This window comes from Cynocephalus volans, chromosome 13 (genome assembly GCF_027409185.1).
Source record: "Cynocephalus volans isolate mCynVol1 chromosome 13, mCynVol1.pri, whole genome shotgun sequence".
NCBI lineage: Eukaryota > Metazoa > Chordata > Mammalia > Dermoptera > Cynocephalidae > Cynocephalus > Cynocephalus volans.
In genome coordinates this window covers 88,313,147-88,326,596 of record NC_084472.1, presented here as the reverse complement: position 1 = coordinate 88,326,596, position 13,450 = coordinate 88,313,147, and the positions used below count along the sequence as shown (strand labels likewise).

At 36.5% G+C, this 13,450-nt stretch overlaps 1 protein-coding gene across 1 annotated transcript in view; it reads right to left on the bottom strand.

Annotated features, from left to right (window-relative positions):
• WWC2 (WW and C2 domain containing 2) overlaps positions 1–13,450 on the bottom strand; it is a 223,341-nt gene that overhangs the window by 40,557 nt on the left and 169,334 nt on the right. The window contains exons 15-17 of the mRNA XM_063076826.1: positions 10,481–10,673; positions 8,041–8,205; positions 3,515–3,639 (exon numbers count right to left, since the gene is read on the bottom strand). Coding sequence (XP_062932896.1) covers positions 3,515–3,639; positions 8,041–8,205; positions 10,481–10,673 — 483 coding nt within the window. The remainder of the gene's footprint in view (positions 1–3,514; positions 3,640–8,040; positions 8,206–10,480; positions 10,674–13,450) is intronic.

The following is a 13,450-nucleotide window of genomic DNA, read 5'->3' as shown; positions in this document are numbered from 1 at the left end:
TATGTCTTTTGAGTGGCGAATTCAATCCTTTTACATTAAGAATTATTATTGAAAGGTGTTGATTTACCCCTGGCATGTTACTGATTTTTGATTGGATGTTTTAAATATCTTTTCTTCCTTTCTTTCTGATGTACTGTTTGTCTTCTGTGTTTGTTGGTTTCTTGAGACAGTAGATAAAGTTCTTTTCTCTTTATTGTTTGCATTTTTGTTTTACTGGTGTGTTTTGTTCTTTCCTGAATATTCATGGTAGTGATTATTGTTTTTCAGGGACCAGGTGCAGTACTCCTTTGAGAATTTCTTGTAGGGCTGGTTGTGTGGTGGTGAACTCCCACAGTTTTTGTTTGTCTTGGAAATATACTGTTTGTTCTTCATTTTGGAAGGATAGCCTTGCTGGGTATAGTATTCTTGGCTGGCAATTTTTGTTGTTTGTTGTTTTGAATATATCAATTCCATTCTCTTCTGGCTTTTAGGGTTTCTGATGAAAAGTCAGCTGTTAGTCTGACAGGGGCTCCCTTACAGGTGACTTGATACTTTTCTCCTGCAGCTTTTAAGATTCTCTCTCTGTCTTTCATGTTTGCCAGTTTGACTATAATGTGTTTTGGAGAGGATCTTTTTGGGTTGAATTTGTTTGGGGATCTTTGAGCCTCCTAGATCTGCAGATCTGTACCTCTCTGTATACCTGGCAAGTTTTCTGCTATTATTTCATTGAATACATTTTGAATGCCTTTTCCTTTTTCTTCCCCTTCTGGAACACCCACGATTCAGATATTTGAGTGCTTAAGGTTGTCTGCTATGTTAGATTTGCTTCATTTTTTAAAATTCTTTTTTCCTTTTTGTCTGTCTGAGTTTTTTCAAAAAGTCCATCTTCGAGATCAGGAATTCTCTCTTCTGTTTGTTTTAGCCTGCTGTTTTAGTTCTCTGTTGTGTTTTTTACTTCATTGAACAAATCCCTCAGCTCCAAAAGCTCTGCTACATTCTTTTTCAGGGCAATTTCTTTGTACATTCCCTCCTTTAGGTCCTGGATACTCTTTCCCATTTTGTTGTGTTGTTTAACTGAGTCTTCTTGTATCTCCTTGAGTTTCCTTAGAATTGTTGATCAAAATTCCTTTTCAGTCATTTCAAGGACTTCCTGTTCTATAAGATCTGGTATTTGAGAGTTATTATATTCCTTTGGTGGTGTCATATTTTCTTGATTTTTAAAATTTCTAGTATCTCTCCATTGGTATTTAGTTATCTGGTAGAGAAGTTACTTCTAGTACTCTAGATTATGGTTAGCAGAGAGGGAGCTCCTCTCACAGGTGTGGTTTATATATAATGATGGTTGAATGGGTTGTTTTAGTATTGGATCCAGGTAGACATCATAGTGTAGTCTCTTTATAGTTATTTCGGCCAAATTCAGTGTTGGAATTGTGTGAGAGTGCCTCTGTGACCTAGTCCCTGGGACACTTAGTATTTCCTTGTTGAGGTTGGTGAAACTATATTGGTTCATCAGGACATGAGCAAGCTCTCCAATTTCAGGGGACAGTGCCTTGGAGTCTTGTTACTCTTAGATTATGGTGGGTGTTCTTGGGTGGGACTATTGGCACCCTGGCTAGCTCACCCTGACCCTGATGGGTGCACTGGGGTATACTAGTGCTCCTTGATTTGAATGGATGACTTTGGGTGGGTTTTCTGTTTTTCCTTTCCTCTTTCCCTGGGCTCCACTGGTGACTCTTTCTGTCTGTGCCAATGAATGGTCAGCAGGTAACCTATGAGGTAACAGTGGCTGCTGTTGTGGCTGTGAGCTGTCCTTGTGGCAGCAGTTGCTGTGGCAGTGGCTGTCACAGCTCAGTCATTCCTTACTGGTGTCTGCAGCAGTGGCAGAGAGTGTTGCTGACAGCATAGCTGTCTGTCACTCTGGTGGGGCCTCTGCGGTGGCTGGGTGGGCCTCTCGTGGGCAGAGCCTCACTTGCCTGGGTCCTGCATGGCTGCCAGTCACTCCAGTGGGGCCTCTGTGGTGGCTGGGTGGGCCCTAAAGTACTACTGTAGAGTACTACTAAACTAACAGAAGACTCTTACTATCATATGATCTCATCTTTAACAAAAGCATGGCATTAATGTGGGTGGCATTATAAGTGGTGTGATGCTCCAGAATATAAATGGATTAACAGTTTATACAGAATATATAAAGCAGGAGTAGTAGGACAGTTTAGAACACCTCATACTTTGTTGAGTTTCATGTTCTTAGACAAGAAACATTTTTTCCATTGATAACTAAATGTCTGGCTTTAACTGTGATTGGTGACATACTGACAAATTGGCACAGACTAATTATTACATGTCTCACCAGCCATTAAGTGAATACAATGTGGAACCAGCAATGACTACCATGAGTTATAAATTCCGTTATTCACATACTGAGTATTTTTTCTGAAATATGTGTGAAACAAATTATATGTTTTCCATACACCAGGAAAGCTTAGTATTTAAAGGTACTATGATGAACCTTATAATCACTCTCATATTTATTTTACAGTGCTCTGGTTTTCATTTACTTTAAAGAATTTTTGATAAGCACAAAGTATATCTGTACTTTTTACATCAGTATAGTCGTTCTTCCTTTCAAATGTCCATGTATGTCTTATTTATAATATACCTTGTCACTCTGAGTTTCTAAAAAGTTTTATATACACACATACACAGAAACGCATGCTACACACACACACACACACACACACACACACACACACACACACACGCATATATGTGTTAACGGTAGTTCAAACATAACAGTATAAGCAACTACATATAAAAAATTAACCCAAATGATTTCACATATATGCTTAAACAACTTTAAGCATTCACTAAAATTTGTTTTTAGAGAAAATACTGTAAACCAAGAAAGATAGCTAGTCACATATGAGCATACTTCAAAAAGCTCATGGAAAAATTAAATCAAAAGATAACACAAATCCTTCCGTGAACTTTCTAAAGACCATTCATATATGAATCTGGACAAAAGCTATAACTACCCCCCCCCCCCCCTTTTTAAAGGATAGGGTATGGATACAGAGAAGGAAACAGAAAAAGAAGGTGAAAGTGGTAAAAAATAGAGAAATGACAATACAGAAGCCATTTTCTAAATATCTGCTTTGTCTTACCAGAGCCTAAATGGTACTTCTGGTAGTTTAAAGAAAAAGAGAGTCAGTTTTTAATCTATTTGACTTTACAATGAGCTACCATATCTTTCAAAATCGGTAGTTTAGAATTAAAAAAAAAAGCTCAGAAAATAGTGTTAAAAATTACTCAAAGCAAGAATAAACAATCTGGCTAATATGGCCTACAATCTTGCCATACCTCCTTCAACTAAGGACCAAGTAGAGACTTTCCCTAGCCATAGCTCCCTGGGGCTGCACTGCTGTCCATAATTGTGGAGTAAGATATGAACTCATAAAGGTTTCACTTGAAGTTTCTTACGAGCAACTAAAAACATCCCCTTTGAGTCTCCAAGAGTGAAAGGAAACAAGTGTTTTACCAATCTCCATCTGGACCCCTTTGCTCCTCTTCTCGCCCTGGTTCTTCTTCTTCTTCTTGTGCTAATTCTTGTTCCACAGCCAAAAGCTCAGCTGATGTCCTTGCAAGCAAGGCTGACACTGCATCCTTGAGAATGTAAAACATATAACAATTAACATCATGCACTTTGAGAAATGATTTAAAAATTCATCAGATGGAGATTTATAATTTAAGCTGTGAAGAAGAAGCTTCTACCAGGCTCAGCTCCCTGCTGAGAACAAATACGAAATCTGAATAAAATGAAACATAAACCAAATAAAAACTCTCAGACGTTTTAAAGCAATGAAAAGCAACAAAGGCAATAAGGAGTAGGGGGCCAAGATCCCAGAGGAAAGAGAAATATAGTGAGCTATCACTCACTGATGCTCTTTTCCCTTGACAGCATTCGTCAATTCTAGTAGTGAGGCATACAAGCTAAACACACTTTGGCTACCTAGCAAGGTATCAGCAAGAAGTGAGGACTCGAACTGAGTTCAGGACTACCAAAGCAGTCAGCACACAAGGGGCCAGAGACAATGAACTGTAAAGTGAGCCCAATATTCTGCAGGATGTTCCTGTCAAAACATTTGGCATTCCTAAGCTGCATATGTGCAGAGCAAGAGGCTGAGAAACAAAGTAAAAGCCCAGCTGCTAGGAGGCTAAAACAGTAAACAGATATTTCAGTGGTCTCATATGGTCCTAGGGTGAGAAAAATTGGAATTCAGGTCCCCCAAGTATTCAGGTAATCTGCCCATATTATAATTTGCCTTTCAGAAAAAATTTACATCTTCTCTGGAGGAAGATATCAGCTAGAGCCTCTACAATCCTTCATATATAATATCCAGCATTCCATCAGAACCTAATGACTGAAAGCCAAGAGAAAAAATAGACAAAAGAGGCAGATCCACAAATGATCCATATACTTCATGTGCTTAGAGCAGGAATTTAAATTTTTATAATTAATATGTTAAAAAACATGAAATGATGAAGAATTTCACTAGTATAAAACCACATTAGCATATCAGAGTGAAACTGCTGAAAATCAAAGAAAAAGAAGAAACCTTACAAGTAGTGCAAGAAAAAAGGATACCTTACTTTCTAAGGATCAGAGATGAGACTGTCCTCCAACAGCTCAACAGAATCAGTGGAAACCAGATGACCATAAAATAATATATTTTACATGTTCAAAGAAATAAATGCCCACCTAGAATTTTGAATATGTGGCAAAAAACTGCCCTTCACAAATGAAGTTGAAATAGATACCAACAGGCTTGTACTAAAATAAATACTAAGGGGAATTCTTCAAGCAGAAGGAAAATGACTCAAATGGAGGAAAAATAAGGCAGAAAGGAATAGAATATATCAGAAAGGGTAAAAATGTGTGGAAATCTAAACGAATACCAAATGTTTAAATGAACACTAAATGTCAATAAAACAATAATAATAATAATATCTTGTGGGATTCAAAATACATGTGACTAAAATATATGACAATAATTACACAGAAGGAGGAAAGGAAAAAAATGCAGTTAAAGTCTTTTAAAATCCTTGCCCTTCTGAAAAAAAGTAAAGGTAATAATTTAAGGTAGTTTATAATAAATTAAGGATTCATGCTATCATCTCCAGGAAAATAGAAAAAATTAAAGACTGTATTACTAATAATCTAGTAGAGGATAAAATGAAATTTAAAAAAATAGTTGATTAATTCAAAAGAAGGAAAAAAAGGAATGAAGATGGCACTAAAAGAAAATGAATAGTAAAATGATAGGTTCAAACCCAAATATATCAACAATAGCCTTAAATGTAAATGAACTAAATACTTCAATTAATAGATAAAGATTTTAAGACTGGATAATAAATCAAAACCAACTAGACACTGCTTGTGGAGCACTTTAAATATAAGAAGTCAGAAAGGCTGAGAGTAAAAGGATGGAAAGGATAAACCATGCAAACACTAACCAAATAAAGGTTGACATAGCTTGATAAAAGGTTCAGTTGAACAGAAAGATACAACACAATGCCAAATTTATATTAATCTAATAATAGACTAAAAATGCAAAGATTAATAGAACTAAAAGGAGAAATAGACTTATTTACAATCATAAGTCGGTGAGATTTTAATATACCTCTCAATAACTGATAAAACAAGCAAACTAAAAAACCAGTAGATGTAGAGAATTTGAAAAACAAAATTAACAAACTTGACATGAAGAATGTACATTCTTTTCAAGAACACATGAAATGTTTACCAAAAGCTGACCACATGCTAAGTCATAAAGTAAGTCTCAATATGCTGTATCATTGAAAACCATAGCCTTGGCTGATGAATTCTCTTAGGAATTCTCCCAAATGCTTAAGAAAAAAATAACACCCATCTTATAAAAACTTCACAATTCACAAAAGATGTCTCATCCATTTAGCAATTAATGTATTATCCTCAGATAAATGCAAATTAAAAACATGAGACAGTACTATATATTCACCAAAATAGCTAAAATGAAAGTAGACAGTATTTTTACAAAAGATATGTACAAGAATACTAATAGCAGCACTATTCATAACAATCCCCAAATTAGTAACAAATCAAGTGTCCATCAAAAGAATGTATTAGTACATTGTGATGTAATTATACAATAAAATATCACATAACGATGAGCATGAACAAACTATAACTACACAAAATAACATAGATGACTCTCACAAACAATGTTGGGTACAAGATGTCAGACATAAAAGAATATATACTGAATGATTCCAGTATATAAAATTCAAAGACAGGCAAAACTAACATATGGTGATAGAAGTACTTTTAGGGGAGGCTGGTAATACCTAGGATAGTGCATAAGAGAGGATACTGGAGTGATGGTAACATACTATACTTTGATCTGAATGGTAACTATATATGTGTGTTTGTTTTGTGAAAATTCATCAACCTATTCCAATAAAATTTATGCACTTTGTTATACCTCTCCATCACCCCCTCCACAAAAGAAATACATCACAGAGTGAGATAAGAATAGAAAACAAAGTATGATAAAAATGTGTGTATACATGTGTGTATATATATACACATACGTAAGAGTACTATAAATCAACTAGACCTAACAAACATCTGTAGAACTCCACCTAACAACAGCGAAATACATATTCTTCTCAAGTGCATCTGAATTATTCTCCAGGACATATTAGGCCATAAGACTAGCTTCAATAAATTAAAAAAGACTAAAATCATATAAGGTATGCTCTTTGGCCATACTGGAATGAAATTAAAAATCAATAACAGAAGGAAACATGAGAAATTAACAAATATGTGGAAATTAACACATTCTAAATAACCAATGAGTAAAAGAATAAATCACAAGGAAAATTAGCAAACACTTTGAGACTTACGAATGAAAATTGAAATACAGCATACCAAAACTTATGGGATGCTGCTAAAGCAGAGCTTGGAGAGAAATTTATAGCTGTAAGCACTTACATTAAAAAAGGAGAAAGATCTCAAATCAACAACCTGACTTCCCACCTTAAGAAAATGGAAAAGGAAAATCAAAATAATCCTAAAGCAATCAGAAAGAAGAAAATAATAAAGACTAGAGTAGAAATTCATGAAATACAGAATAAAAAAACAGTGAAAATAAATGAAGGCAAAAGTTGGTGGTTTGAAAAGATCCCCCAAATAAACAAACCTTTGGCCAAACTGTCCAAAAAAAAAAAGAAAAGTCTTAAATTACTAAAATCCAGAATGAAAGAGAGAACATCACTATCAATCTCACAGATATAAAAGATTTATGAGGGAATATGAAGAACAATTGTATGCCAAAAAATTAAGTAACCTAGATGAAATGGACAATTTCCTAGTAAGACACAAGTTACTGAAACTGATTTAGGAAGAAAAATCTGTATAGACTTGTAGGTAAAGAGATTGAATTTGTAAACAAAAAACTTCCCACAAAGAAAAGTCCAGGCCCAGATAGCTTTGCTGGTGAATTCTACCAACATTTCAAGAAGAATTAATACCAATTCTTCTCAAGTTCTTCCAAAAGGTAGAAGAGGAAGGAACATGTCCTAACTCATTCCATGAGGCAAGAATTACCCTAGTATCAAAATCAGACAAACACATCACAAGAAAACTATGACTATAGACACAAAAATTGTCAACAAAATACTAGCAAACTGAATACAATAACATAAAAAGGATCTACACCATGACCAAGTGGGATTTATCCTAGGAATGCAAAACTGATTTAACACCTGAAAATTAATTAATAAACCATATCAGCTGAATAAAGGACAGAAACCACATGATCATCTCAACAGATGCAGGAAAGGCATTTGATAAATCCAACAGCCTTTAGTAATAAAAATGCTCAACAAACTAGGAAGAGGTCTTCTTCAATCTGTTAAAGGGCATCTACCAAAAAGCCCACAGCAAAAATCACACTTAGTGGTGAAAGGCTGAAAGCTTACCCCCTAAAATTTTAATGACTTTGATCTCTAATTTTGACTCACCAAGTCTATAGAATCTACTAATGGCTCGATTGGTTGAAATACAGAGTCCTCATTTTCTTCTTCATTCTTTTTGCAAGGCATTTGCTTGGAAGGAAGCAAATTATACCACAGAGTGAAAATGTCATTGGAAAATGGTAAATCTGCCAGGCTGATCTGAGTTCCAGCCTATGTGAAATGAAAAAAAAAAAAAAAAAAAAACAGAAAAATAATAAACAAAGAAGAGAGAATATATAATGTTTAAATCAGTATTTGTTCCCTTCAACATAATAAATATTATTGGGTGAGCTTTTTTTTAGAGTAAAAAAAAATGCAATACTCGTAATATAAAGCATTGGTGGATTTTTTAAAACTCAGAGATGTCACATATTTTCAGCTGACTAAATAAGAAATAATCTCCAATCTCAAAGCCAATCCTGAATTATTTTGTGAAATACTATTTTGCCCACACCTAGCCATAAAAGTGACTTGATTATTACTCACAAACAACCCATTATCCACTGAAAATTTTAAAAACAAACAAATACAAATTCCATTTTGAATGAGAAACCAGCAAATTTATCTTTGGATACACAAATTAGTAGAATGCCAAAAAAGGTAAAGTGAAAGTAAAGGCTTTCATATTCCACCAAATCACACATACTCAAAATCTCTACGTTAAACTATACTATTTTTTTAAAGGCTATCAATGAATATATTTAATGGAGACTGACATATATTAAGTACAACATCTTTTATACTAAAACTTTTCTGATAGCCCAACAAGTCTGTTATCTTTACTTCTTTCTTTCCCCCCCCTCTAAGGAATACTAATTTCTTTATTGTTTGACTTTTTGACTCAACGGTTTTTTTAAAACTTTGTTTATTCCCGAAACGTTCTTGTTGTTATGAGCCTTTTGTTTTGTTCTCATTAAATGCACTTGATCCAAAATTGGTTTGGCATATCAAAAAGGAGACTAAGGAGGGAAGCAATAGGAGCATGGGAGCGGGTAGGAGGCCTGAATGGACAGAGAGAAACAGGAAGAGAGAAGAAAGAGGAACACAGAGATAGCAAGACAGACACAGGGAAAGAGAGGTGGGGACATAAAAGAGAAACGGAAGGGAAAGGAAACACAAAAGAAAAAAAAAGTCCAGAGAAAAGGAATTAACAAGATTTTGGAGCAAATGAATTCAGGAGCCCAAGGAAGGGAAAGAAGACGAAACTAAGACCTTCTCTGTACCATCCCAGCTGGGATGGGGGCATCAGGACACCAAGTCTGGTTGGGGTAGGGGGACACCTAGGATCTGGGGGTGGCTTTGCATTGGTCTGCAGTGGTGTGTCCAGCCCCACCAGGGGGCCCTGCCATGCAGTTCTGAAGCCTCAGAATACACCTTGGTGATTCCGGCTGAAATGGGACCCAAGAGACTCACCACACCCTGTCTTCTTTGATTGTCCCAGTCTGGAGAGATGAAAGGAGGGCTGGGCAGGGGAGAGGAAGCAGGACTCCTTGCATTACCTTTGCTTCTTTCTAACTTCGTTTATCATCAGACAATATTATCAAACTTTTTTTTTCAAATAAAGAAAGAAAAAATTAAGGAGAAACCTATCACCCTTTTAAGCTTTGCTCATGAAGCATGAGTGTTTCTTTGCTTCCTATTGGACTGCAGACCTACAATGTTTTCTGAACACACGGGCACACCTCTGGATGCCTGCATTTGAACACGTATGTAACTTTACTGGTACGTGATGGTTTTCTGGTTATTATGCACAATGATGTGTTAATAAATCACCATTAGGTAAGTATGAAGTATTTTGCTGGAGCACTTAAATATCATAGTGCTCTAAACAGCAACACTATGTCTTTCTAGAACTCTAATACTATGGTGGGGACAAATGAGCTGAATAAAGGAACCATATACTCAGTGTCTTGCTTAATTTAAATTTGCAACACTGAATTATGTGTTGGATGTCTTTTGATATCTGGCTCCATCATTTACTAGCTGTGTGACCCTGTATACATTAGCTCTCTAAGCAGCTCTTTCTCTTAAAACGGGATAATCACACCTTTCATAATCAATTTTTCATAACATGGTCATGAGAATTAAATGAGGTAAATTCTCATTTATCACAGAGCACTCAGCACAAGGTTTGGCACTGGAAGTAATAAGCACGCTCCATAAGTGATAACTCTAACAGAGATAAAAGTTCTTCTGTAGACAGAGGATAGAAATGAAAAGTAGCTTTCACAGAAAATCACAATTTATAAGCAGATTTTAAAGGTCTGGAATAAGAGAATGAACAGAAATCACTACCTCAGAAAAAAAGAGAAACAACCACTGGATGTGTCCCAAGGTTTGGGCAGATTTACAGTGGCTGGCAAAACGGCAACTAGAAAATATATGTTATTCCCAGAATACCCAATTGTAAGTGTTATTTGATAATGGTAACTATGAAGAATCCTACCAGGCATTCTTCCCTTCGGTGTTTACTGACAGAGCAAAGGTCTACTCTCAGTGTCTTCTGCTGTAGGGCTGTTTGGGAAATGGCCACTCTGAACATATCATTGAATAAAATGGATTCTATGGGTGGATGGACTTTTGTTCGAAACAGACAGCTGACATCAGTTGAGGAGGGAAGTACAGCAACCCTAAAATACCTGCAAAGAACAAGAATGAAACGGATTTCACAGGTTCTTCGAGTGTACTGTATTCACAGCTATCATTTGAAATTATCTGCAAAAGAGAGAAAATGAGGGAACATGAAGTTCATTTTCAACCTAAAGCACTGCTGCCATAATGGGTCCGTGCTCAGCTGCAGAGACGGTCTGTTCTTAACCCACCCGTGCCGACTGTGCCCCTGAGCATGCAACGGCCCGGCCTGCCACTCACCACAGGACTGCAGCAAAGGCACATGATAGGAAAGTGAAGAGGAAGAAAGTCCGAGGGGCAGACGAATTTAACGTCCCACCTGCCCCATGTACAGCCAATTCCAAAATAAGTTATTTCTGAGCCTGGGAAGGTAGGAAACACACTAAGTAGATACTGGTGACTTTATCCCAAAGACTCCTCATCCTGAGTATTAAACAAGAGATGCTGATGGTCACTTCCCAGGAATGGAATACATTATCCTACTAGAGAAAAAGAAAAGCTAAGTAGCATATTGTTAAGAAAATTTAAAACAGATGAAATAACAGTTCAAAAATATCATTGTCTAGCATCTCCAAAGTCTCAGATATGACACTATTTTAAAAGAGTTTCATGCTTTGTAAAATTCAGAGGAAGAGTTATGGAAAAACAATAACTTCTCATACTACTTTAAAGTTAATTTTCTGAGCACATATTATATGAAGACACAAATCTTGGAAACAGCACAAGATATTTTCCTTTAAATCCAGGAAAAAGAACACTCACTAAATCTACCCCCTCTTCCATTTCCAGGCTTGTCTAATTCATATTCTAAAACATGCAATCAGAAAAACTGTAAACTCAAATGTGGAACTGAGTAATGTCATATCATTTTATATTTTATATCAACATTAATTATGGGATTCAGCATTAAAAACCTAGAGGGCCTTGGGCTGCTGCTATTGATTTAAGAGCCTTACTAAGACACAGCTCACTCTCCCTGAGAGGCTGGAGATTCAGCAGAAGAAAATCTTTTTTCTTTGCCTTCATTGACGAGTAATAAACGAGAAATACATTAGAGAGTTAGAATGGAAGGAAGGAATTTACTGTTTCTCCAGCCTTCAGTTTTACACTGTACCACTGGCCTAACCACTTAAGTGATCTAGTTTCCACATTTAAAAAGTAGGAATTTACATAGTTAAGAGCCAAAGGTACAAAGGAAAAAGGGAGGGGTGCTTTTCCTCTTATTCTGCTGTGGGGAGCGAATTCTCCAAACCGGGGTCAGGTGAGCCATAAGCCAGTCACAAAAACACTGAAGCTTCTGTCAACTAGGTGAAGCAGCATAAACTTTGCTTGTCATAATTAACAATCAAAAAATAAGTTTTGAAGTGAGGAAAAAAAGAACTATTTTAAGCATATTTCATCCTAGTTGTCATATTTAGCAGTTCATTATTTAGGCCAAAGCTTTATACTCATACATGGGTTTAAGAAAATGCTGCACTACATCTCAGTGAAGCTCAGACCAATTAGACAAGAAGCTGCATGCCGGCTGGGAGCAGAAGAGCATTCTATATTCACGGTTGGGCTGAGTACTACTACTGGTGCTGAACTACCCTGAGTATCATCGTACCACTAGAGGGCATTTGGTGACTTCCTATGACGTAAGTGAGAATGGCTGTGATTGGTTTAGTTGAGGTAGAGCATTTGGGTAGGTGTACCCTTATAATAAGAGCTGCAAGAAAGTACATTTTCTTGGTGTGTTCTGCAGTTTTCTCCTGGACTTGTGAGTTGGTTCTCACTGTTCATAGACTCAGTCTCTGGTAGAACTGTCTTCTCTCTGATCTGCCTTACTAAGGGCACCAATGGTATGCGCCAATATCACAGCATATTTATTGGTACAGAGAAGTCAAGCCAGTCTTCCCTGAATATTGCCAACTCGTATTTTTAATCTCAGACCTGGGTAGCACGATCTCTGCGGTGATCTAGCCACTCCTACATTACGCCTCTTCTCTTTACTGCTCTGATAATGTGCATACCCCATGCCTTGATTTCACGGAGTCCTCTGATCCTACATCCCTTCTGGAATCCTAATCCCCTCCAGCTCTGATGACGGTCCATACACAGATATCCACTATCTCTATCCTTTACTGCCTACTAAATAATACCCATTTAGCTCTTTTTTTCTTGGATTCACTGTCTTTCTCTGACAATTTTTGGAATATGAGGATGTGAACTTAAAAAAGAAAACCTGCAGGGAAAACATCTGGAACACTACATTAATCCCATTAAAAGTTCTTCTTATTGAGGAATATACTCTATCAGTAAGGAAAAGGTTCAGCTGGCTGGGTATAGAGTCTCAGGGATCATCACTCATTATGTCTTTTTTATTTCCAAGCCCTTGCACTGCCATATTCAAAATATCATTAAGATCTGTCTCTTACAGGAAAGTTTAAATGCAGGATGGACACACAGATTCTGGATTCTAAGTCAGAGGTGCTAAATTGAAATCTGGCTTCTTTCTGTTACTTTCCAGCCACAAGCCCATAAGAAAGTCACTGAAACTCTGACTCTCGAGAGTGTGAATGGTGGTAAAAATCTCTGGAAATATCTGTTAGGAAACAAGCAGACCCTAAACAATGGACTGTGTAGCATTAGGCCATCACTTTGTTGGGATTCTTGGTTTGATGAAGTGACATAAAGTGAAATAACTTTAAGAAATTACTGGTTAAAGGGAAGTGAATGCTTGATGATAGAAACACACTAACATGTAGCATGATAAAATGTTTGATGGGCGATGTTGTACTGTTAA